Below are 27,054 nucleotides of genomic sequence, written 5' to 3' on the forward strand. Positions count from 1 at the left end.
CTTATTTTAAAAAGTCTAAAGCAACATAAGCTGACCTTGTACAAACAAAAGAGATCTTCAGATCCTGACCCAGGGATCAAACCTGGGTGTCTCTCTCCTGCATTGCAGGCAGATTCTTTAGCGTCTGAGCCACCAGGGAAGCCTGTAAAAGACTCTAAATAGCAAGCAATACCAACAGAATCCCCTTTATAGCTCTGGACAGCAGTTCAGAAGTTAGTAGGTGAACCTTGCCACGTGTTCCCTAAATTTGGGCTCAGCTGGGAAAATCCTGTGTACAGGGCCACTCCGCTCTATGCGGAGGCATTGGGGCCATACTGGATCCTGTGCCCAGAGCAGATATCTGTGCTTATTCACCTAGAGAAGCAGGGAAAGGTCAGGAAGAGGCAGGAGGAAGGAGGAGGAAGAAGGCAGACCAAAAAACTGATAAAGGGAAGGAGTAGGTCCCCAGTTCACCCCTACAGGGTATAAAGTCTCTTCCCTTCTCACAATGCAAACACCTCCTGGGATGGTTGAGACCAGTCCCACTCTGAAGTGCTTTCATCAAGACCATTCTGGAGCTGGTCTAAGTTCTGATCCAGACCCGTGCTTCCTCAGACTGTTCTAACCTACCCACAAATAAGGCAGTTTTAAGGGAAGGGCCTAAATATGCACTGGAAGGACTGATACTGAAGCTGAGACTCCAATGCTTTGGCCACTTGATGCTTAGAGCCAATTCACTGAAAAAGACCCTGATGTTGGGAAAGACAGAAGGCAGGAGGAGAAGGATAGGATGAGATGGTTGGATGGCATCACCGACTCAATGGACATGAGTTTGAGCACGCTCTGGGAGATGGTGAAAGACAGGGAGGCCAGGCGTGCTGCAGTCCATGGGTCACAAAGAGTCAGACACGACTGAGCAACTGAAAAGCAACAGCAAAGGGATGGGCTCTTCGCCGGGGACATCATTTGGTTCAGGACGTGAGGAAGTAAATGAGTGCTGACTTGTGATATACGATGGACAGAGAATGGTGGTAACGTTCCTGAGAAGGGAGGGAAGACACTCACTAAGGACCAGGCTCTGCAGGCTCCGCGCTAAACACACTCCACACAGTGCCTCGCTCGCTCCTCAACAGCCAGGAGGTTGGTGCTTTCAGTAATCCCATTCTGCAGATGGAAGTGCAAAATGGAATTACCGAAAGGACGTGGCCAGAGTACTTGGGTAAAAAGTGGCAGAACTGATTCAAATGAAAGCACTACACAGTTAACCGTAAGTGATTTCTTTTTAAAAAGAGACATTCTTCATGAGTACTAGAAATTGGATGGTGTGGATTTTAATAAAATCTATACCGTAAACAAACTGAACATATCCTGGACTATAGAAAAAGTTAACAAATGGGTTGTGTCTTGTATCGAAAATAAAATGATTACAGATTGAAAGTTTAGTAAGGCAGAAGTGAACCAAAAAATAAAAAGTCAAAGCATTGTTAGAACCTAACAATCTATTCAGAAGCAGTGAAATGAAGCTGGAGAATATTCTAATGAAGAGTACTTACTACATCTTCCACGGAATAAGGTTCCACAGAAATCCGGAAGAAAGTCAAGTCCTCTAGAAGGACCATATTTTTGTGTTCCCCTACACACACAAGGCACCTGCCCTAAATTTCTGTGCTGAGATTCCTGTCTCCAGACTGTTATGGTCCTTCGAAATTGCTACCCGTCTGTCTTCTCCAACAAACAAAACCTTTCTACAACATCATGGGAAGATGGCCATGAACTCCTTCCCAGTGCTCGTGTGTCCTTCAGCCCAGGTGCTGCCGACACAGCAGACAGACGCAGGGTGTGAGCACCGACCTGCTGAGGGTCTGCTCTTCAGAGACAAACCCTGAGACTCCCACAGCACCCCCACGAAGGGGTGAGGGGGTGACCCCCACTTTAGAGGGTCTGCACTTCAGAGACAAACTCCTGAGACTCCTACAGCACCCTGAGAGGGTGAGGGGTGACCCCCACTTTACAGGTGAGGAAATGGAGCACGGAGAACTGGGACCCTGGCTCAAGGTCACAGCCGGCCCTCTGGCCTGACTCCTAAGACCCCGCTCCGAGCAGCGCTCCAGCACCTCCCTAAAGTGAATGAGCTCACAGACTAAGAAATGAGGAACCAGACATTAAACAGAAGCCACAATACAGGTTAGCTGTTTGCATGGTAGCAAAGACACAGTACTAATACTTCCAAGTGGAGGAAGTTTTGTAAAGTAGACCATTTTGTGGATGGGGGGGATCTAAATATTCAAAAATGTGCCTTACCTTGAGTGGAAACAGGCCTTTCTACAATATTCATCAGTTAGTCCTTATACCTTCTGGACTTACAAAACAGAATATTATTCATCTTCTCTAATCTTTTAAATATTTAAAAATACAGTCACACCATTTCATCTAAGCAAAATGTCCTTACTCGCTAAGCCGATCTAAAAGTAAATGATGTTAAGATTTTGTACCACTAGGAGGTTCCCTTGAGGTGCACTGTGAATTTGGAAATAATTTTTGATTTTTTGTTGTTGTTCCTTTAAACAATGTCAAAATTCACTTCAAATGAAAGTGAGATAGCATCGGATGCTAATGTAGGTGAGAAAATAATATAAAATCATCCTTAATGCCTGTTACACACTGCATGGTCAAATAATAAGCAGTCATCCTCCTTGCCGTGTGATGATAACCACAAGTTTTCCAATGAGTTAAAGACACATCCTGCCATTAGCATTATTTTTAATCTGTCAGGAAACTGTCAGGGGAAAGAAGTATGCTGATGCTCCCAAGTCTTTGGCTTTTACTTCTATAACTGCCATGATTAACTAAAGCTATGGTACTTCTATCACATGGTACGTGCCAATAGATGCTTACGGCAATAAAATTCAAGAAGTGCCTTACAATGTTTCAAACAACAGATATTTCAGGCAAACAAGATCTTATTTTTGAGTAGACTTCTTAAGAAAAACAGAGTTGCCTCCAAACAGCCCTGCTTTCTGAAGCTGCCATAAGGTTGCTGATCACATTGCAAAGGAGGAAGAAAACATTCACTGCTGGAGGGACCTTGAAGAAGCCACCTGTCCTGACTGAGCGGGTCTGCAGGTTAGTGCCGAGGAAGGAGGGAAGGAGTCCTCCCGCGGAAGAGTGCCATCCGGTCCAGAACCCCCTACGGGTCTTCCGGTGTTTTAAGAGGGGCCATTGCAACTGAACCTGGTGGTAATATCACTTCCTTTTAGTCTCCAGTGAGATGAATGGCTGCCCTGTGGTGAAGCTGACTCCTGGCTTCACTCGCTGTGTGCTGATGGTGGTAAAGCCTATTTTGAAAGCATCTTTTGGAAAATGTAAAAAGCAACCAATGGCGAAAACTCTTCTGGCCAAAAAAGGTAAAACAATAGCACTTGCTGCTCAGATGGAGCCCCTAAAACAGATGCTTGGCAACACGGCTGGGATCTGCAGCTTGGGTCAAGAGACAAAGCTTCAGGCTTCAGCGTAACTCTAATCTCTGCATCAACATGAAATGGCTTCAGATGTACTGCCAGCAATCTTCACAGAAGCCTGTGCAGTGCTCTGATCTTATCAGTTTCTCCAGAAAAAGGGCCTTTCCAAGATACTCTGTCAACCATGTCAGCACAAGAAGACATGGAGTTCACTGGTTTTCCAGAGATCAAGTCTAGCAGTGCTTGATGAGACGACGTTGAAGTTCTACGTATTAGACTGAGGGAAAGCAAACTCTAAAAGGCCTTCCCTGGGGGCTCAGTCGGTACGTGGGAGAGCCGGGTTCGATCCCTGGGCTGGGAAGATCCCCTGGAGAATGGCTGCCCACTCCAGCATTCTTGCCTGGAGAATCCCAGGGACAGAGGAGCCTGGCGGGCTACAGTTCACAGGGTTTGCAAGAGTCTCATGACTGAGTGACCACACTAACTAACTACATTCAAAAAACAAATGACAACTAGGAATGGGAATTCCCTGGTGGTCTAATGGTTAGGACTTTGAGATTTCACTGTCGAGGCCCTGGGTTCAGTCTCAAGCTGCATGGTCAAAAAAAAACAATGACAAGGATTAATTCCTGTCTTTGCTTGACAGATACCTATGACCATATGAATGAGGTATATCTTTCATTTTAAGGCTCGACAGACATTGCTGTGTGCTCCCATACCGACAGGTTATAGTAGCTGTTTCCAAGGAGAAGACTGGATCAAGACAACCACATAAGCTTTTTCCAAGCTGCAGGAGGAATTCCATAGGTTGGGGGCAAACTACAGATATATTATGAAGGTCATTTCTGCTCAAACTGAAATATGGATTCAGCATCCTATTCTACCAGACACAGACAGTACAATGTTGCAAACCTTGTTGACAGTGGTCTCAATGGCTTGATGATAAGAGAAATCACGTAAGATGAGCTAAGCACAGCGTCCAGGGGAAACGTCTAGTTCCTCAGACTAGGTTTCAGTCTGCTTTTCCACAGGTGTGACTGACTCCATCAGCACAGGGTCATGATGAACCAGGCTTTTGGCGTGAGTCACGATGAACAGAAGTTAAAGCAGACTGATGGTTTTAAAATAAGATGACATGCATGCTGTCATATCGAAAGCTGCTGCACAAATTCAACTACTTTTTCAAGCCAAACAAAAGCAGCTTTCTTGCTGAAATTTATCTTGAGCACAATTAAACAGATCTCTTCACTTTATTTGTAAAATCTGAATTCATTAAAAATTTTCAGGAAGTATTGGCGTTTAAATGTGATCAATTTGTTAAAAAAAAAACAAACATTTTTATGGTCCGTCTATGGATGCAGTCAGTTTACAATGCCGTATGATTAAATGCAAGGAGAATCTGTCTAGGTTTACACGCATTGCTCTGGAGAAAACAGTTAAGAACTAGATGGCCTCTGGATTAACTCCTTCAGTCGCGTGCTCACCCAGAACATACTGTTCCCACTGGGATCTGAATGCTTACACTCAGTGAGATCACTGTTTTCTGCCACTCAAACTTTCATTAATGCTGCTTTAAACCCTATACATTGTACACTCTGGCTTACCAGTCATGCCACACTTTGGGTTTATTCCGATCTTGTAACTTCTGTACTGGAACTATCGCTTTAAATATATATATACACACAAACATACTGCAGAAGCGTTCCTGGTGACTGCCGCTTAAACAGCTCCCAACACTGGTGCACTCGCCTCTCCGCCCGTAAGACAGCGCTGCAGCCCGACGCCCTTGACCAGCTCTCCGTGTGCCGCTGTCTCCCCTGCTGCTCTGCTTCCCATGAGCCACCGACACGCGCTGCCTTGCTGGCGTGTACCTGCGGTGTATGCTGTTCTTACATAATTTAATTACATATTACATAAACCACAGAAACGTAAATGTGAAAGAAAAGAGAAAAGATGAGGTTAAAAGCTTTAAAAGAACTACAAAAAGCAAGACACTTGGGGGAAAAACAAAAAGAACTGTCCAAAAAGTAGGCATGGTGACACCACCACAAAAGGCTCAGGGAGAAAGCTTTGCATCCAGATGACTTCAAATGTATCTGGTTCTCACTTTAAAGAGCTGGAAATGTGATTGTAGATGATGCGTTACGAGTGTGGTTTATGCAAACCATTGTTTAAGAACTTACTTTCAAAGATTCTTGTGCCTACACGCAAAATGAATATGTATTTATATGTTTTAAGTGAAAAGTAGTATGTTCAAGTACATATTTATATATCCTTTTAAAATGATTTTCCACTTGAACAAGCTTTTTCTGATTAACCGCAAGTACCAATGCTGTAATCGCAGAGAGATTCCACTAACTCGGCAATCACAGTCAGTGTTCCTGGAGTTCACCCTGCTCTCCCCCTTCCAGAACACTGGAATCTTGTTAAACGGTGACTTAACCATCAACCACACTAACTCCTCCTCTAAGTCTGCATTCATCCTCATTTAGTAAACATACCTTTTGTGTTGTCATCTAAATTGTTGATAAAAAAAATAACCCTTCTGGCTCAAAACACTTGATTTCCCACGACGCCTAAGATAATGAGAATCCTTAATGTAGCCTAAACTACCTGCCTCCTCCCTGCCTCTTTCCACTTCTCACCATCATTTACTCACCCCTTCAGACATAACAGCCTCTCCTGACTTCCCAGACTAACACAGCTCCTCTAATGTTATACTCTCCTAACACTCTGTCACAGAAATGGTCAGAAACAGGAGTTTTCATTTATCTGTGTGACTGCCTCACTGTGTGGCTTTCACTGGACTGCATATTCCACAAATCCATAGGCTGCGTCTGGTTTTACTCACTTTGTATCATGAGCAAATTCTGGAGCTGGGACACTGGAGAAACTCAATGTTGAAATGTGAAAAATGTGAAAAACAAAAACAGAGAACAAACAAAGCAAAACCTCTGTAGCATACAGCCAAATACCCTTCTCTGTTGACAATCCTGACTTACAGGTGAAGTCTTTAGGAAGAGAAACTAACAATGACAATCCAGCGCAGAGCGAGAGTGCACCAACCCTTTCCCCTTGAGAGGGAACAGTGGGCTTTCATGCAGAAATCACTTTTAGGAAAGAAAGCAGTATTAGTCACTCAGTCAAATCTGACTCTTTGCAACCCTGCACACTGTAGCCTGCCAGGCTCCTCCATGGAATTCTCCAGGCAAGAATATTGGGAGTGGGTTGCCGTGCCCTCCTCTAGGGAATCTTCCTAACTCAGGGATAGAACCTGGGTCTCCTCAATTGCAGGCAGATTGTTTACCATCTGTGACTCAGCTGGTAAAGAATCCGGCTGTGATGCAGGAGACCTGTGTTCAATCCCAGGGTGGGGAAGACCCCCTGGAGAAGGTAAAGGCTACCCACTCCAGTATTCTGGCCTGGAGAATCCCATGGACTGTATAGTCCATGGGGTCGCAAAGAGCCGGACACAACTGAGCGACTTTCACTTCACTTTCACTTTCTTTACCATCTGAGCCACCAGGGAAATCCCCAATCCTTTTAATGTGGGATTACATATGACGCCTGACAACATTCCCTAGGGACACTAGCTCAGGAAACTTAGCTGCCACCACCGTGGAAAAGGAAAGTACCTTAACATGCTGTTGTCTCTCTCTGGCCACTGCTTTGTAACCTGCCTCAACTACATAAGGACTGATTACAATGCCTGGCCACATCCCTTCCTCACATATGACTTAACTTGAGAAAAGATTTCTACCTTTCCACATGTGACATGTTCCAGACACTGACAATCAATCCACCTGCCTTCCCCACTCCAGTCTCTCTAGACCAGTTTTTTTCAACTGTGGGCTATGACCTGTTAGTGGATAAAAATACCAATTTATTGGGTTCAGTGGGCATTTTGGAACGAAAGTACTAAAAAAAGAACTGAATATACTAAAAAGTGTTTCATGAACATGTGGAGGTATCAGTTCAGTCGCTCAGTTGTGTCTGACTTTTTGCAACCCCATGGACTGCAGCACACCAGGCCTCCCTGTCCATCACCAACTCTTGGAGTTTACTCAAACTCAGGTCCATCGAGTCAGTGATGCCATCCAACCATCTCACCCTCTGTCGTCCCCTTCTCCTCCTGCCTTCAATCTTCCCCAGCCATCAGGGTCTTTTCCAATGAGTCAGTTTTTCGCATCAGGTGGCCAAAGTATTAAGAGCTTCAGCCTCAGCATCAGTCCCTCCAATAAATATTCAGGACTGATTTCCTTTAGGATGGCCTGGTTGGATCTCCTTGCAGTCCAGGGACTCTCAAGAGTCTTCTCCAACACCACAGTTCAAAAGCATCGATTCTTTGGTGCTCAGCTTTCTTTATAGTCCAACTCTCACATCCATACATGACTGCCAGGGGCGGATAGGCTACCTATGGGAGTTAATCCTCACAGTCTCAAACCTAACGTACTCTGGCAAATGGATGTAACTCATGTCTCTTCATTTGGAAAACTGTCCTTTGTTCATGTAACCGTAGATACCTTTTCTCATGTTATTATTGCAACTGCTTGTACCGGAGAGGCAGTTAAAGATGTGATACAACATCTCTTTACTTGTTTTTCATATTTGGGCCTGCCAAAAGCTCTGAAAACTGACAATGCTCCTGCTTACACTTCTAAGTCTTTTCAGGAATTTTGTATAAAGTTTCAAATTAAACATAATACAGGCATCCCTTATATTCCACAGGGACAAGCCATTGTGGAAAGCGCACATCAAACATTAAAAATACAAATTCAAAAAATTAAAGGAAGGGGAATTTAAGTATAGTTCCCCCCATCAGATCTTACAACATGCTCTCTTTGTAATAAATAACCTAAATGCTGATTCGTCCGGAACAACAAGATACAAAACCACTAGTCAAATGGAAGGACCTCCTCTCAGGACAATGAAGGGTCCTGACCCATTATTAACTAGCGGTCGAGGATGTGCTTGTATTTTTCCACAGGATGCAGATTCTCCAATTTAGATCCGGGACAGGCTGATTCGCCATGCTGCAGTCCCCCAGACATCCAGTTTCCCCATTGCTTCGATCACAAAAGAGGAGCCCGCCAGAAGGGGAGGCAAGATAAACATCGAGATCCTGGCGAGACTGACGGGGCTGCTGCAGTGCGAACTCCAACCAGAAAATAATTCTACTTATTCTGTTTTGGCTTGTCTACCCTCTTCTTATGTTTTTCTCTTTACCAACGATTCTGGAAAACTTAATGTACATATGACTTTCACTGGTGGACCCAATGTAGTGACTTGTGAACAATGTATGCTCTCATCTTGTTTAAACCCTCAATATAATGTTTGCTCCTTTGTAGTGTTACAACATCCACCTTATCTTATGATGTAACCACTTATTGATATGATAATTTTGGTCTTGCTGTATTACAACAACTACAAGATTTAATGCGATCATGACGGTTTGTGGGCTTGCTTATCCTGGGAATAGCAGCTTTAATAGCAGCAATATCATTGACTTAACAACTGCATACTGCCCAATATGTTGATACCGGGTCTAAAAATGTTTCTCTAACTCTAGCAACACAGGAAGCTATAGATAGAAAGTTGGAGATGAGGGTAGATGCCTTGGAAGAGGCAATAATGCATATTGGGACTGAGTTACAGGCTTTAAAAGTGAAAATGGCTCTGTCTTGTCATGCTGATTACCCGTGGATATGCGTGACATCTTTAAAGGTAAACGAAACAGATTATGAATGGGAAAAAATTAAAAATCCTATCTCAGGTGTTTGGAACAGCTCTGACATTGGCCTGGACTTAGGGAAACTTCATAATCAAATACAGACCTTGGAACACTTTCCACTGGATTTTACCGCCACTGGAGCAGCTAACGACTTGTTTCACACCTTTTCTAACTTTATTTCTGGAAAAAACATTTTGTCTAATATCTTTAGTTCTAATTTTGCTTCTCATAATCTTTCTTCCTTGTATTGTCAGGATTCTTCAGCAGAACATTCAGAAGCTCGCGACTGAGCTGCATCTGGCTGTTTTAAGAAATAAAAAAGGGGGAGATGCCGGGAGCAGGAGCTCTGCCCCTGGCAAAGGTCACGAGGAAGGAGGCTGGGCATATGCAAAGGCGGGATCGAGCCTCAGGAGTCCCCCTGGAAATTCTCGAGCATCTACCCCCAAAACCAGAGTCTGCCTACTTTCTGCTTTGTGCTCTCACCTACACCTCTGACTTTACGGGGGGCTGTCCCCCACTACCTCTCTCTGAAAAAAGAGTTAACTTACAGCTCCAGTTAATAAAGTTCCTGGGTGTGATAGTGTTTCAACCTACAAACTCCTTTGGAAGTCCTCTAGCCTGCCTGAATAGGTTTTTCCGGCCACATGTGATTGTTCAGAGCCTCCCAACTGTGAGAGGCATGAGATGTTCTAAACTGTCTGAATACAGATTCCTTTGAGAGGTTAAAAGATTGATTAGAAATGGTATTGGTGAAGGGTTTTTCACTTGTTGGGCCAATGTTTACTGCTAAGTTTCCATATCCCTTACTTGCTGTGTCCCTTGCAGTGTATTGATTAATATAATTGGTGTAAGTAGTAGCTTTAATGTTTGTAATCTTGGACCCTTGAGTTAATTCTTTTTCTTGTTATAGCCCACCACACCTTTGCCCTATGGGAATGCAACTTTATCTAATGCTTTTGGAGGATGGCACCTGACTTTAGAATAATCACCTTTAGAGAAAAATAAGTTTCTTAAAATGTTAACAGGCCTCCGGGCCAGAAGATGATGCAAATCACCTAAACTTTTGCATATGATAAGTTTGCAGGAAGAAAGCCTGGCTTCGATAAGGATCAAGGACTGCTGTCCTTGCATGACTCTACCCCTTCCCCCGTTATTCTCTATGCATAACTTAAGGTATAAAAACTACTTTGGAAAATAAAGTGTGGGCCTTGTTCACCGAAGCTTGGTCTCCCCATGTCGTTCTTTCTCTCACCTTCTGGCTGAATTATTCAGCCCCTTTTCTCCACTGAATTTCCTCACTGAGCTATCCTTATTTAACCACTCTTTATATCTTTAATTAACATTTAAGTAAGCTGTTGTTTCCTGATCGCCGAAGCCGTCTCCCCTTTGAAACCCCTGGATCCACCGGGGCTGGACCCCGGCACATGACTACTGGAACAGCCAAAGCTTTGACTAGACAGACCTTTGTCAGTAAAGTAACGTCTCTGCTTTTCAATATGCTGTCTAGGTTGGTCATAGCTTTTCTTTCAAGGAGCAAGCGTTTTAATTTTAAGGCTGCAGTCACCATCTGCAGTGATTTTGGAGCCCCAAGAAAATAAAGTCTCTCACTGTTTCCATTGTTTCCCCATCTATTTGCCATGAAGTGACGGGACCGGATGCCATGATCTTAGTTTTCTGAATGTTGAGCTTTAAGCCAACTTTTTCACTCTCCTCTTTCCCTTTCATCAAGAAGCTCTTTAGTTCTTCTTCACTAAGGTACGAAATTGCTAGGATAAAAGGCAAAATTTCAGGTCTATGGGATAAATCCCTAAAATATGAGTTTATAGAACCTGACAAATTAGGAACATTATTTGACTTTGCAGGGAAACCTTTCCAGAAACCTCAACAAATAATGCTGTTTCCTCTTAAATATAGAAATCCAGTCCTAGTTCACATCAGGCTTCACAAGTTTGTGTGTCTGTCTCTCCTCCCCACTGCCATCTCTCTATTTTTCTATCTTTATCTCCATTTTAGAATAATCACACACACACACTCATTCTTACACACATTCACACGTGCACAGTAAGCAACACCTGACATGGACCACAGTGCTATAGAATATGTCATTCCAGGATGACAACAGGGTTCAGAACTTTTGTTTGCTTTCCCTGGTAGCTCAGACAGTAAAGTGTCTGCCTACAATGCGGGAGACCTGGCTTTGATCCCTGGGTCAGGAAGATCCCCTGGAGAAGGGAAAGGCTACCCACTCCAGTATTCATGCCTGGAAAATCCCATGGACTGAGGAGCCTGGTGGGCTATAGTCCATGGGGTCGCAAAGAGTTGGACATGACTGAGCGACTTCACTTCACTTCACTTTCTGCCATAAGGGTGGTGTCATCTGCGTATCTGAGGTTACTGTGTTAGGTATACATGTGTAGGTACATGTGAATGTAAAAAGTCTAAGCACATGAGAGAGGGAAAAGAGGGCAGTACAGAACAATGGTTAAGAACATAAGACTCTGATGCCTGACTGCCCAGCTTTGATTCCTAGATATGCTGTTCAATAACTGTGTGAAAGAAAGTGAAAGTTTATTCGCTAAGTCATGTCTGACTCTTTGCTACCCCTGGTCTATAGCCCGCCAGGCTCCTCTGTCCATGGAATTTTCCAGGAAAGAATACTGGAGTGGGTAGTCATGCCTTCTCCAGGGGATCTTCCCAGTCCAGGGAGTGGACCCAGGTCTCCTGCACTGCAGGCAGATTCTTCACCGTCTGAGCCACCAGGGAAGTGCAAACTGTGTGTCCCCGGGCTCAGCAGGTAGCACAGCTGTGCCTCAGTCCTGTCATTAGGGGCAGTGACAGTGCTTACATCATATGGTCTGGGGATTTAGGAAATTAAAGAAATTACCGTAAGGATTCAAAGGAAGGCCTGGCAGATAACAAACACTACACAAACGTTAGTGGGAAAAGCGTGTGTGTCTGTACATACTGTTTCTGTTTCATACACACATACATAAACACACATACTGAGTTGCCATACAAAAACATACCTATTTTGTCCTATGCATAATAGTTCAAAAAGCTTGAAAGCTACAGCTCTACACGAACTTATATGCTTTTCCTCTAGGAAAAAAAATACAAATTATGTAGGCCAAAGAATTTTCCCTTTCTATCTATCTCTTAGTAACCTCAGGGTTAAATTTAAGACACAATTACAATGACTATCTCAGCCCAGATTTCTACATCATCTATTTCACTTTCCTGTTATCTGACTTTTGCTCTATTTTCATCTTTTTTTTTTAAGTTCCTTATTTTTTTATTCTACCTTTGAAAATGCCCTTAAATCTGTATTTGAAAATTGGTACATTTTAAGATACATTTAAAATAAAATTCACTTAATTTTACATATTTATCAAACAGAAGCACAGATTCTAAATTCCTTTATAGAACAGATACCTTATTTGCACACTAAATTTCAAATCTTAAAAAACTACATAACTATATAAAACTTAAAACTTAATATTGCAACTATAAAACTTAGTATTTCAACATAATTTTAAAATAGAAACAGGGAATTTGAGCCATTAAATTCAATCATTTTTAAAGTTAGTGACTCTTGCCAGGATTTTTAAAATAAAAACAAAATGTCTAAGACTAATAAAGATAGACTGATTAAAATAGATTCTTCTTCTAACATACAAAGAGCTATAAACCCAAAACATGCCTGCATACATAAACAGATGCTAAAGGCACACATGAGATGTGGTAAAAGCACATGAAATCATAGGCAGTAATATTTTATGCAAGAGACTGAGATAGGCTATTTGTTTTAGGTATAAACCTGTATATCCTCTCTAGAAGATATACAACACCGACAACCTGGAAGACAATAAAAGCACCAGCATTCTACATATAATCCAATTAATTTTTTAAACTAACCAGGGTCAAATGTGACTCATTTAGTTAATTATTTTAAATGGTCAAAAACAGTTGCTCAGCTGAAATCAAGACCACAAAACCAATACATTTTCTCATGGATGGTGTTAGCTTCTTAAAAAAAAAAGATTTAATATGTGAGAAAGTTGACAATAAAAAATAGTTTCAGGAATGACTATCTATGGATTCCATTTATGCATACTGGATTAGCTTGAATAATTAAAGACTGAGTGCATGATATCTGCTAGATCAGCACTTTTTAATTTCAGAGAAAGCACTCGACACCACGGGCACTAATCCCGCTAATAACTGCATGAGCATGTGGCGCGGCCATCTCCCAAAAGTCTCCTACAGATGACCCATGTAAACCACATGGCATTTCTTATCCCTGGTCCCAAATGACTTGAAAACCAAAGATCCATCAGGAAAGGAGAAAAAGCTGCACAGGAAGCCATGTTCCACTGTGAGACGTAGACTAGAATTGATTACCAAAGAACCCACTAAAAGGAAAACACAGGAAATCACACAAATGAGCTGTTTGGGTTTAAAACGCTTGCCTCCTCTCTCTTGCTCCAAAACTTCCCAGGTTCAGGCTGAACCCAGACCCGAGCCTCGGCCACACGCTGCTGCGGCTCCTCCTCTGCCCCTACCGCCCGCTTACTCTTCTCTGAGCATTCCTGCAGGAAGTCAATGCACTCCATTCTAGCTAACGTGACCTAGGACAGCAGCAGTAATGAGTCAGACTGGATTTACACTAGGGAGATGATGTCAACCAACATCCTTAAGTGGAATCATCTTTTGATTTTAGAATAAAACATCACAAATATTTAACCCCTAAGATTTCCTTAAGCACTGCAGGCTTACACTGAAACATAAGCAACAGTGGGCACACACATGCAAAACTATAAAGTTTTTTAAATGACGATTTTGACAATATAACAAATATAGGCTTTTAAAAACATTATTTTGATAAAATACTTTCCAAACACCTAAAGGGACTTGAATGACAAACGATGACTAAGTCATTGTTTTTGAAACAGTCTGTACATGACTCAAATCAGGTATTTTCCCCTTGCATCATATGGCCAAAAAGTAGCTGTGTCTTCAAGCTGCCTGGTGCAATTCCTAGCACCATCTAGTGGCAAATTACCCAGAAGAAAAAGAAATGTAGTCTTATTTAGTAAATGAGATGTGTTTCTGCAAAGTCTGCAGTAACAAAACATAAATACCTCTATATTTCACAAGGCTATCCTGTTAGGGATGGCTTTCATGGAGTCTGGGTTTTGTTTTGCTGTTTTAGTTGCTAAGTCGTGTCGGACTCTTTGGCAACACCGTGGACTGCAGCCTGCCAGGCTCCTCTGTCCAAGGGATTTCCCAGGCAAGAGCACTGGAATGGGTTGCCATTTCCTTCTTCCCAGGAAGAAGATCCCAGGGGATCTTCCCCACCCAGGGATCGCCACATCTTTACTGGGAAGCAGATCCTTTACCACAGAGCCACCTGGGAAGCCCAGAGTCTGACACCAAAGAGCAAAGAACTCTCAGCGTGAACATCCGAGGACGGCACTGACGGCTGCGTGAACAGCACACAGCCATCCCTCCACCGGACGGCACTGACGGCTGCGTGAACAGCACACAGCCGTCCCTCCACCGGACGGCACGGACGGCTGCATAAACAGTGCACAGCCGTCCCTCCTCTGGATGGCTCCCGCAGGACAACTTGTAGGACCTGCCGATTACACGGCCACCCCGCCCCTCACCTCCAGAAAAGAAAAAGAAAAAAGCAACCTTCTTACGAGGGCACCGGGGACTGAGGAAGACAGAAATGGTTGCTGCTCATATTACTGGAGGCAAGGCATTTTGAATCTCTATACTCAATCAGCACTCATTTGAAGATCTTATAAACCCAGAAACAAACATTAAATGAAGATCACATTATTCAACTTGCAAGTCTGTGTGTAATCTATCTTTTTAAAAAAATGCTCACCAGGGAGGCTCAAGAGGGAGGGGATATATGTATACATATAGCTGATTCACTCTGATGTACAGCAGAAACTGACAACATTATAAAGCAATTACACGCCAATTTAAAAAATGCTCACTACTCTTTCCCAGCACCCAAAACAGTATCTGCTTCTTAACAAATGCATGTGAATGAATGAACCCCCAGAGCAATGGGAATGAAGTGAAAGGTTTTGAATATAAAAGTGACATGATCAAACTTACATTTAGGAATGAAGACTCTGGCTGTAGTGAGAGAAAGACTAGGAAGACACAGCCTGAAACTTCAAGATCTTTTGGTGGTTACGTGTCCCTATTTATTGCTGGACATATTTTGGGTTTCACAATAAATTATTTGTTAAGAGATAACAATCACTTATGTATCAAGCTAAAAATCTGAGACACTGATAATGCACTATACTAGCTCTTTTAAAATCTAGGCTTCTTCACCTTTCAGATACATATATAGTTTATAGAGCATTTACTATGTATCAGGCAATCTAGATGTTTTATTACTCATTTTATGCATATTTTATGCATATTTTGGGGCTTCCCAGGTAGTGTAGTGGCAAAGACTCTGCCTGCCAATCCAGGAGATGAAAGAGACTCAGGTTCGATCCCTGGGTCAGGAAGATCCCACGGAGTACGAAATAGCAACCACTCCAGTATTCTTGCCTGGAAAATTCCTTGGACAGAGGAGCCTGGTTGGCTACAGCTGATGGGGTCGCAAGGAGTCGGACATGACTGAGCAACTGAACACACGTGCATATTTTAGCATAAAACTGTTAACCTAACATACAGAAGGTTGTTCAGAACCTAGAACGTTTGAAAAGTTAAAGAAGGAAACAAAGAAACACAATCTTCATTTGGCATGTTATTTTTAAGGAGACGCAAGAAACATGGGTTCAATCCCTGGGTTGAGAAGATCCCCTGGAGTGGGAAATGGCACTCTATTTCAGTATCCTTGCTGGAAAATTCTATGAGCAGAGGAGCCTGGAGGGCTATAGTCCATGGGGCTCAAAGAGTCGGACACGACTAAACAAGTAAGCACACGTACCCCCAATACACAAATCAACTCTTTAGAAATGCTAATAAAATTTCAACTACCAATAACATTTATGAAATATTTGTTGTTAGATTTTTAGTATTAGAAATATAACTTTAGTTGGAATTACTCCCAGATATGCTAACAAAGTGACTGCAAGAAAGAACTAATAATCTGTCCTTACAAAGAAGTCCTAAATAATTGTTTTTCTAATTTAGAGTACAGCTTTACAGTAGAATCCCCTGTTGAATAAATAATCATAACTGGCGGTTATCCAGCAATTGGCGATTCATATCGATTGTCTCACTGATGTTGTAATGACATTGTGGGATAGGTACCATTAACTTTGGCCGATGGGGACCTAGGCTCACAGAGTTCATGTGATTTACCCAAGGAACGTAAGTGGTCAACGGTCAGGTCAAGATTCAAACCTGAGTCTTCCAAGTCATCGTTGATAGCCAAGTACCTCACAACTATGAATGCACCACAATTAGAAATCAACTCAAATCCACCCTTTATAGTTACATGACAAAATTTATCCTTTTTTGCCATAATGACAAAAAATCTCTGAAATACAGATCAACCATGATGAATAAAGAAAATTCAAAAAGAATACATGCTCCACTTCATTAAACACCACAATGACTAACAATGCTCAGTGGTCCATTTAAAGACTTTCTTCTATACTTGGGTGGAGCAGAATGGTCAAAAGGAAGGCAGCAGGAAAGGTAAAAAGAAAAACTAGAATCACTACTCACACAAGCAGTCCAAAATTTCATCATGAAACAAAGATACTTCCTGAACCTGGAAGCACCAATCTCCAGACGACACTAGAAACACACACATGAACTGCGGAATTATTAGACTATTGCGAAACTCTGTACAGTTACCAACCGTGGGGAGGGAGCAGGGCAACAGGGTTGGAAACACATACGAAGATGACCTTAAGAGTCCACAATCCAGAAGAAAAACAGCAGCTGCGAACAAAATGCAAGACAACCGCTCAGGACCGTGTTCCCTACCAAGGACTTCCAGGGCCACAGTTCAGAGAAGGAAGCTACTGCGCAGGGTCTGGGCAGGTGGGAAAGAGCAAAGTATGAAGGTGGGGAAGGAGATAACGCGGGGCCTCAGGGGGTGGGACAGACCCAGAACTGTAAGGGAGTAAAAACCAACCAGACTTGTAAGTAGGTGGAATATCGGGGTAACTGAAGAAAAAGACAGGAGAAAACAGAGCTAAGCCTGAAAGCAAGAAAAGAATTTGGACGTGAATAATTAACTAGAAAAAAAGGCACTAAAAGTTCTGAAATAGAAGAATAGCACAATAATGTTGAATTTTAATGAGGCTGCATATTATTTATAACAAGATATGTATAAAATGCATAAAATGGGAGAGAGAACTTGCAGGAAGTCCAGTTTAAAATAAAAAGAACCTTATTATCAACAATCCATGTATAAGGTAATACAAGTCAGGGCACTGAGAACAGAAAAGGTTAATCCAAGGGTCATGTTCAAAGAAAAATTACAGGATTTTTGTGAGAAATAAGAAATAAAAAAGTCAAAATAGAGAAGGATCAAGTATTATTTGCAAGTTTCTAGCTTAGGAAACTGATCAGGAGATTAGCAATAGATCAAAAGAAATAAGATAGCCGAAAACAGAAATCAATACTCTGAATAAAAGTTTGGGTTTTTTTGTTTTTTGTTTTTTCCCATAAATATCACATGTATTTAAATATGAGATCAAAAAGTAACTCTTTCATTTTCCAATATTCCATGAAGTCTTCAAGATACTGAATGAATAGAATTTTTTCTGGTTCAAAGTACATAAAAATTAAATCATCAGAAGAGTTCTCAGTTCCACTTCCAAAGAAAGCCTGACAGGACACATTAAAAGCATCTGAGGAGGCTTTTCTATTATCCTAAGTAGTTCTGGGGAAAATTTATCTTAAAAAGGTAATTAAACTGAAAGATCAGTGGTAAAATTTTTGAATAAAAATTGAGATTTTATTCTAATCATAATAAAAGTTTCCACCTACTCCATTTAGTCATCAAAACTGTGATTTTAAATACAGAAATACCTACAATGACACTTAGCAGTGATTCCATCTTCTCCCAAGAGCAGGATAAGGTCAGCTGACAAAAAGGAAGCCCAGTAACAGGAAGAAGCATCAAGTGCAAGCACAAGTAAAGCAGGACACTGAACTCCTTTCTCACCTTTGCAGAATCATCTTAAAGACCTGTCTATGGTCAAGTTGCTCCAAAAAACTGAGGTAAATAATAAGACAAAGTGCTAAATATGTTGAAAGAAAATCCATCCAAAGTTTGTTTTAAAATCTGGCCTTCATACTCTGTGTGTTTTTGGAATCAAGGTAATGCTAGCCTTATACAATGAGTTGGAAGAAATAATTCCATTGTTTCTGTTCTCTGAATTTGTGAAAGGCCAGCGTTATCTGTGCCTTGAGTGCTTGGCAGAACTCACTTTAGAAACCACCAGGTGACTCCCCGATGGCCCAGTGGCTAAGGATCTGCCAGCCGGGGCTGGAGACGGGTCCACTCCTGGTCTGGGAAGATTCCCACGTGCCACGGAGCAACCTGGCCGGGGCACCCCACCACTAAGCCTCAGCACCAGAGCCTGCGCTTGGCAACAGGAGGCCAATGGCCTGAAGCCAGAGAGGAGCCCTGCCTGCTGCACCTGGAGGGAGCAGTGAAGACCCAGAGCAGCCACACATAAGTGAACAAACAAATATAAAAACTGTACCAAGTGTTTTCCCAGCACGAGGATTTTTACTCACTGACCAGTTTCTTCAAGGATTAAAGGACTACTCAGGCTTTCTATTCTTTTTTCAATCAATTTGGTGTTTTACACATTTCAAGATTCATGTGCATGTAAAAATTGGAGAAACACTACCTCAGACCACTAAATTCCTATCACTTCCCAAGTTATGTGCCATTTTTGTTCAATATTTCAGTTTTCTGGTTGTTAACCCTACAAATTAAGACATTTTGACCATGGTTTTACACAGTCAACATTGTTTAGATCTTTATTCACCAACAGTTTTTGCATCTCAGAATCTCTCCTGAGATCACTTTCCTTCTCCCTAAAATTGTACCTTTTAGTGAGGATGCATTGGTGGAAAACACACTCAGCTTTCTTAAGTCTGAAAATGTCTATTTTGCCCTTACTTCTGTAAAACAGCTTTGCTGGGAATCCAGTTCTAAATTGACAGTTATTTCTCTAGAAACTGTTTGGACACTCTTCCACACGGCTACGGTGCTCACGTGGTTGATGCTGAAAAGTCATTTGTTCATCCATTCGTTGTTTCTCCAAAAGTAAGTCTTCCCTCCCCGGCAGTCTTTAGGGTGTTTCTCTGTTTCTGGTGTTCATCAGTTTCTCTCATGTATCTACGTAAGAATTCCTTTATAGTAATACTTGTCTGAGATTTTCTGTTTCCTAAATTTACAAATTCACACACTTAATCAATCCTAGAAAATGCTCAGCTATCATCTCTTTGGATATTTACCTCTCCCCACTCTATTTGCTCCTTCTGGGATTCTGATTAGATAAATTTACATGCTGACAAGACTAGCCATGTAATTAGCAGGTTCAGTGCAAAATGAAAATGTGGGATGCCTGGTTCATAAATTATTTAGAATCCAGAAGGGTGAAAGTAGACATGAAATCAAACATGAGGCTCTTCTAGTGTAGGGGCCTCTGCACCTGCACAGGTCACACGCCCGTGAGGCCCTGACTTCAGATAAGCAAGGACAGTGACAGTAAAATCCTGAAGGCAGAAGGAAGCAGAAATCAGAAAACCAAGAAGCATCTCCCACCTAGGGACAGCCACACTCTCATCATTTTGATGCACGGATCAGAAATTTTTCTATATATGTACATGTAGATATTCAGTCACACAATTTTTATATTATGGAAATGGTATATCATACATTCTCTTCTATAGTCTTTTTTCAAATTTACTGTATTATGGAGAGCTTTCAAAAACTTTAGTAAATACAGGTCACTTCAATCCTATTGTACAGATAATAGAACATACAGGTACATGGTCATTTAAGCAAATTCATATTGTTAGGTTTCTGAAGAGTCTAGAGTTTTTCATTTTTAAAAGTGATGAGCATGGGCTATCAATGAAGTTGAGTGTGGACTGAATGAATCAATCAGTATAAACCACACTTCACAGAGTACTTGGCAAGTAACAAACTCTCCATAAATGTTAGTGGTTTTATAAAATATTATATCTTGTGTAAAAACTGAATTCATCTACACTCCCAACAGCAGGGTAAGAGAGATTTTTTTCCCCTTGATCCTTACCAATTCTTTTAAATTTTGCCTTTTGTATTTCTTCTCTTTTTCAATTTAGTTTCTACTATAAAGTGAATCAGGCATACGTATACACACATCCCCTCTTCTTTGGAGTCCCTTCCCCTTTAGCTCACCACGGAGCACTGCGTAGGTTCCCTCAGCTACACGGTAGGTTCTCAGGAGTTGCCTGCTTTACACACAGTGCCAGCGGTATACACTTGCCAATCCCAATGCATCTCACCACGCCCTCTTTCCCCCTTTGGCGTCCATACGTTTTTTTCTCTACATCTGAGTCTCTATTTCTTTTTGCAAATAAGGTCATCCATACCATGTATTTCTTCTAGGAATGCTCTGTTCACATTCTCTGAGAGTTCTCCTAATGGATTCCTTGTTGTTTTAAAATTTTAATGATTTCTGTGTTGGGGATGTCAATCCTTTGTCATAGGGGTATCAAGTGCTTTTTTTTTTTTCTCTTAAAAAAAAGAATTAACTTAAAGACTTACCTCCAGTTCCTAAGACCTTCAGGAGCTCAAAATTTTCAATCCCCACCTTCTCTGCATGTCCTGTTAAATTAGCTAAAAAAAGAAAGAGAAAAAATAAACAATTAAGGTGATGAGTAACAGGAGACAGTCCACGGGGCTTCTGATGTACCGCAGTGTTTCATTTCTTGGAACGTTAAATAAGCATTCACTTGATCACTATTTGTTAAACAGCACAGCTATGCTTCATGTGATTTTCTGTATCACATATATTACAACTTTTTTTTAGAATTTTGTTACTATATATCATTTGTATCGAAGGTTAACCATAAAGTGCTATATGACTTTCTACTGACCAAATAAACTGAAAATGAACACAAATTCTAATATGTAGATAGATATACAAAAAGAAAACTGGACAGATTCAGAAGATGCATTCATTTATTCAACATTTACCATCTGTAAAAGCCCCTCCAAGGCTCCAGGCTGTGCTCCACGCCCACTTCTGCCCCAAGCGCACGAGCAGCCTATACCAGCGCCTGACCACGCTGGGCCCCAGCTCCCTTGCCCCTGATGTGCAAGCGCTGATCTCAGTGAAGCCTAAGACCTCTGCCAGTCCAAAATTCTAGAACTATGCCGAAAAACAAAAACTCTTCAAAAACACATTCTGGAATAAACAAAATGAGGATACCTTATAATGAGTATCTTCCAGTGTACCCCACTGAATTCTGGTCCCACTCTACAAGAAGTTAAGAAGTATGATGTTGGGGGAAGGTGGGGAGAAGTGCTCAGGCTGAATGAATTTGGAAATAGTCAGCTTAAAGTTTCACAAGTTTCTTTAATGCCAACCCTCAGAGATACTACACCATGAAAATATGCATGTGGATCTTCAAGACTGAGACACTTACATCTGTCAAATTTACTGGACCACAAGTTACTTTTTATGGTAATACCTATCCATACTGTATGAACCAGCAGATTAGAAAGACATGATTAAGAAAGGCTTAGTTCAAATCCTAGTTCTACCGCTTAAAAGCTCTGTAATCTTAAACAAATTACTTAACTTTTCTCTGTTTCAGATCCCTCTAGTGTAAAACGGGGAATAATAAAAACTGCCTGCCCTCAAAGCATATTGGTGCCTGCAATTTACGTTCAAACGTATTTTTAAAAAGATGGATTGATGGGAGAACACAGGTATGGACAGATATGTGATAAAGAAGGGCTTCCCAGTGGCTCAGTGACAGAGAATTCACCTGCAATGCAGGAGATGCAGGTTTGATTCCTGGGTAAGGAAGATCCCCTGGTGGAGGGCATGGCAACCCACTCCACTGTTCTTGCCTGGGGAATCCCATGGACCGAGGAGCCTCGTGGGATACAGTCCACGGGGTTGCAAAGAACCAGATGTGACCGAGCACGCACACGTGTGATAAAGAAGGTGCAACAAAACGCTAACTGCGGAATCTAGAGAGTGAGTAAAAGGGCGCTCAACATACAATGCTGTCAAATTCTCTGCATTATATCTGAAAATGTTCATAATAAAATGGCAAATGATAAAAGCAGGGCCTTGTGATGGTTCTGTGAGCTTAATTCACACAGTATTCGCTGTGTTCAACTAAGACTATTAGTGTCTGTAAATAAACTTATGCTTTGGACTACTGGACTTCCCTGTGGCTCAGCTGATAAAGAATTCGCCTGCAATGCAGGAGACCTGGGTTCAATCCCTGGGTTGGGAAGATCCCCTGGAGAAGGGAAAGGCTACCCACTCCAGTATTCTGGCCTGGAGAATGCCATGGACTACAGTCCATGGGGTCACAAAGAGTTGGACATGACTGAACAACTTTCACTTTGGGGACTATAATTTTTTTTTTAATTAGACTAAGAACTTTTAACTAGAATTAAAAGTTTCAGAAGGAAAAGCAATTTCAGCATCTTTCCAAAGGTTAACAAAATGCATTAACTTAAAAAAAAATATTTTCAATTGTGGTCACAATTAACCACAGAACAAAGTTTACCATCTTAACCATTTTTAAGCATACAACACAGTACTACTGTGTTACCTCTAGGTACATGGTTGACAACAGAGCTCTAGAATTTTTCCCCTGTGCAAAACAAATTTCATTGAACAATGACTCTTCTCCCTCTCTTCCAAACTTCCAGAAACCGCCATCCCATTTTCGGTTCCTAAGAGTTTGACTATTAACGCATACTTTCATAGTGAGAACAAATCAGTGTACATGGTCCATGCCTCAAGTTCGCACTGGCTTCAGTATAAATCTAAAATGAATACCCAAAATACAGGTAGTATCTTAAAATCAATACAAAAAAATAGCATACCCTCCTGTAGTATGTCACACAGACTGTAGAAAAAGCAAGCTCACAGGAAACCATCACTTCTGAAATAATGAGTTGGCTCTAAATGAACAATAAAAGTTCTGTTATTTATTGCTGTAACTGAATGTTGCTGCTGCTGCTAAGTCACTTCAATCGTGACCAACTCTGTGCGACCCCATAGACGGCAGCCCACCAGGATCCCCAGTCCCTGGGATTCTCCAGGCAAGAACACTGGAGTGGGTTGCCATTTCCTTCTCCAATGCATGAAAGTGAAAAGTGAAAGGGAAGTCGCTCAGTTATGTCTGACTCTTCTCGACCCCATGGACTGCAGCCCACCAGGCTCCTCCGTCCATGGGATTTTCCAAGCAAGAGTGCTGGTGTGGGGTGCCATTGCCTTCTTGTTAAGTTCTGTTATTTTACTAAAAAAATTTTGAAGTTGAAGACATTATTAAAGAGTCACATGTTAAAAGTTACTACTCCTGATTCTATTAGGCATCATCTTTTATTTACAAGGAGAAGTGTAATGGCCCAGCTTTCCAAAAGCACTGTCCATATGTTAGGTGAAGCACATCAACTAAAACCCCCAACGTGCCCAGGCACCAAAGTAACCATCTGCATGAGTTGTTTTACAACAGGAGGTCCTGGTAAAGAACACGGAACTAATAAGCCACCTCCAACTGGAAGCGTTAGGGAAAGGTCAAAAGGAGACACCACGTGTCCGACCACCTCCCAGAATCCTTCTCCCTGGCCTCCATCTTGGCTGAACAAGGCGTGCACCACCAGGAAGGACTCTGAGTCAGAATGACTGGCTAAAGACCGCCCAGAAACTAACCCCATCACCATAAAACCTGCAAGCCATGTGGCAGAGCGGTCCTCCTGGGTCCCCTCACCCTGCTGCTCTTTGCCTGGGCGCCCCTTTCCCAGTAAAATTTCTTGCATGGTCAGCACATGTGTCTCCTCAGACAATTCATTTTCAAGTGTTAGACAAGAGCCTAGTTTCGGGCCCTGGAAGGGGTCCCCGTTCCTGCAAAACATATACTATTTCTCCCATATCTATATTTGCAGCTGGACTAAGGGCGAAAAGGAACTATCTTCTGATACACAGTCACTTCAGCCTTTTTTTCACTAACCACAGAATTTTTCTCATAGGAAACCAGAAGAGGTCATAGATTAATTACACTTGGTTCTACAAAGCATACCATCCAGGAAACCCTGATCTCTCACAGAGATGGTTCAGATAAGCTGTGAAGGCCTGTTTTCACGCGTAATCTACTGTCTCTATTCTTTGGTTCCTGACTCTTTGCCTGCAAAGAGGGCTCAAGGCTTCGCCAATCTCCAATCCTGGGGGAAAAGGAACTGACAGAGCTCAAGATGAACGAACAGCACAGATGCCTCTGTACCTGGGGAGGAGTGGTCACTGTGGTAAAGCTTCCCCACGAGGCGGAGGTCAGCTCTGCTTGCTTCAAGGTGTGTTCTCTTCAGAATCTCCTCTCTTGGCCTTAGTTTGCTGACAAGTTTACTCTTTATGTGCCTGGTGAGCTAAGGTAGAACTTGGGAGAGGATCTTCCCTCCCTCACACTTCAAGCCCCAGGACCTAGAAAAACCCAACAATGCTGGGCTTGAAAAGCATTTAGCCCTAGGCTTATAATAACACTTTATCCACCTTAAGCTTCTCTGGGAATTTATCTTTCCTGGCCTTTCCTTAATTATGAATGCTCAGATTCCAGTGAACAAGCTTAGAGGTAGTACCTGCTTTAGAGAAGAGTCCCCGTGGCCCAGGGGAGCTCACCCAGGTCAAGGATTCACTGTAACGACCAGAGATGAAGCTCATCAAAACGCTTTACTCTGTCCTGTCTTAACCTCCACGGGCGGCCAAGCAGATGCAACTGCCACAGGGTTTTTACCCAGCGTTCACAGCAACACTAGGGCTCATTCTTGGTGTACGTTCATTCTGTGGCTTTGGACAAAGGCGTCCACCGTGTAGTGTGTATGTCATTCAGAGCAGTCACTGCCCCAAACACCCTCCATGCAGGTTTCTGTGTAGACACCAGACTTCAACTCCTGTGGGTAAACATATCAAGGAGCACAACTGCTGGGTCATGCTGTAAGCCTACCTTCAAGTTTTCTTTTTTTTTAAATCTGAATTTGTTACAACTTTTAAAGCAGAATGTGACTTGAGCATCACATTTCCTTTCACAATACTTGCTCTGAGTTACTTTTTCAAGGGCTTTACAACATGCCTGGACACGCTTATCATTCTGCTACTCTAAACACTGTTCTTTGAAAAACAAGCCCTATGTACAGACAACACTGGTGGTTGAGATGGTAAAGAATCTGCCTGCAGTGCCGGAGACCTGGATTCAATCCCTGGGTCGGGAAGATCCCCTGGAGAAGAGAATGGCAACCCAGCCCAATATTCTTGCCTGGAGAATCCCATGGGCAGAGGAGCCTGGCAGACTACACCCCACGGGGTCACAAAGAGTCAGACACGACTGAGTGACTAACACTTTCACTTTGATGTATGGACAGGGACTCCCATGAAGGTGGTTCAGTTTCACACACTTCATTTCCAGAGGCCTGGCACATGCAGTCAGTAACTACAGGGGATGAAGGGTTTAAAGAGTAGATCGCAGAAGATGGAAAGCTGCTTTAATGAGTGTTTCTTTTGAACACCAAGGTATACACTTCAGAACACTGTCGTGCCAAAAGGCTTGTTTTACTAAAGAATCTGTTTATAGCTAAACACTTCAGACCATGAAGCTAACACAGGGGGCATATGCCTTATAACAAACGTAGGTACTTCCGTCTGTTAAAACGAGCCAACGTGAAACTAGAAAAGAACAAGCAGCTCCGTCAGCAATGCCACGGTCACCCAAGAAACCACCCTCAGCAGGAGACGACACGCCCACGGGGAAGAAGTATATTTCGTATTAAAAGTAATTACCAAACCGTCTTCCGAAGCTGCTGTATCTGCCCTGCATGCACACCGACAGCAAATGAGAGTTCTCGTTGCTTTCCATCTTCGCCAGCATTCGGTGTTCCTGGTGTTCTGGATTTGGTCATTGTGATTGTGCAACGGCTATCTCACTGTTGTTTTAATTGGCATTTCCTTGATGACACATGATGACATATAACTTTTCATATGCTTATTTGCCATGGGTGTATTCTTATCAGTGAGATGTCTGTCAACGTTACTGGCCCATTGTTAAAAATCAGGTTGTCTATTTTCTTACCGTTGAGTTGTGAGAGGTTTCTGTATATTTCAGATAAGTAACTTATCAGATAATATCTTTTCTATATATTTTCCTCCAGTATGTGACTTGTCTTCTCAATCTCCTGACACTGTCTTTTGCAGAGCAGAATTTTTGAATTTTAAACCTTTAATAAAGCCCAGCTTGTCAATTCTTGCTCTCACAGATCATGCCTTTGGAGTTGCACCTTAAAAGCCGCTACCACACCCAAGGCCATCTAGGCTGTCTCTCTGTTATTTTCTAGGACTAGAAAGTTTTATGTTTTACATTTAGGTCTATAATACACTTTAAGTTAATTTTTGTGAAGGATGTAAGGTATCTCACCAGATTCAATTTTTACATCTGGATGTCCAGCTGTTCCAGCATCACCTGTTGCCAGGACTGTCACTGCCCCACCGTACTGTCTTTACTCCACTGTCAAAGATCACTTGACTGTATCTATACAGGTCTATTTCTGGGCTCTCCAGGCTGTTCCATTGCTGTATCTGCTTATTCCGTCCTCAATAACACACTGTCTTGCTTACTGTAAGCTTGACAGTAAGTCTTAAAGCAGTG

At 42.1% G+C, this 27,054-nt stretch overlaps 1 protein-coding gene across 6 annotated transcripts in view; it reads right to left on the reverse strand.

The window, feature by feature from the left end:
• Nucleotides 1-27,054, reverse strand: part of RPS6KA5 (ribosomal protein S6 kinase A5) — a 217,030-nt gene that overhangs the window by 132,126 nt on the left and 57,850 nt on the right. For 5 of the 6 annotated variants that reach the window (XM_059890250.1, NM_001192023.1, XM_059890253.1 and 2 more), the window contains exon 2: nucleotides 20,942-21,013. In XM_059890250.1, coding sequence (XP_059746233.1) covers nucleotides 20,942-21,013 — 72 coding nt within the window. Of the gene's footprint in view, nucleotides 1-1,044; nucleotides 1,882-20,941; nucleotides 21,014-27,054 lie in introns of those variants that run through there. The other variant, XM_059890252.1, reaches the window with a different exon arrangement.

This window comes from Bos taurus, chromosome 10 (assembly GCF_002263795.3).
Source record: "Bos taurus isolate L1 Dominette 01449 registration number 42190680 breed Hereford chromosome 10, ARS-UCD2.0, whole genome shotgun sequence".
NCBI classification, from domain to species: domain Eukaryota; kingdom Metazoa; phylum Chordata; class Mammalia; order Artiodactyla; family Bovidae; genus Bos; species Bos taurus.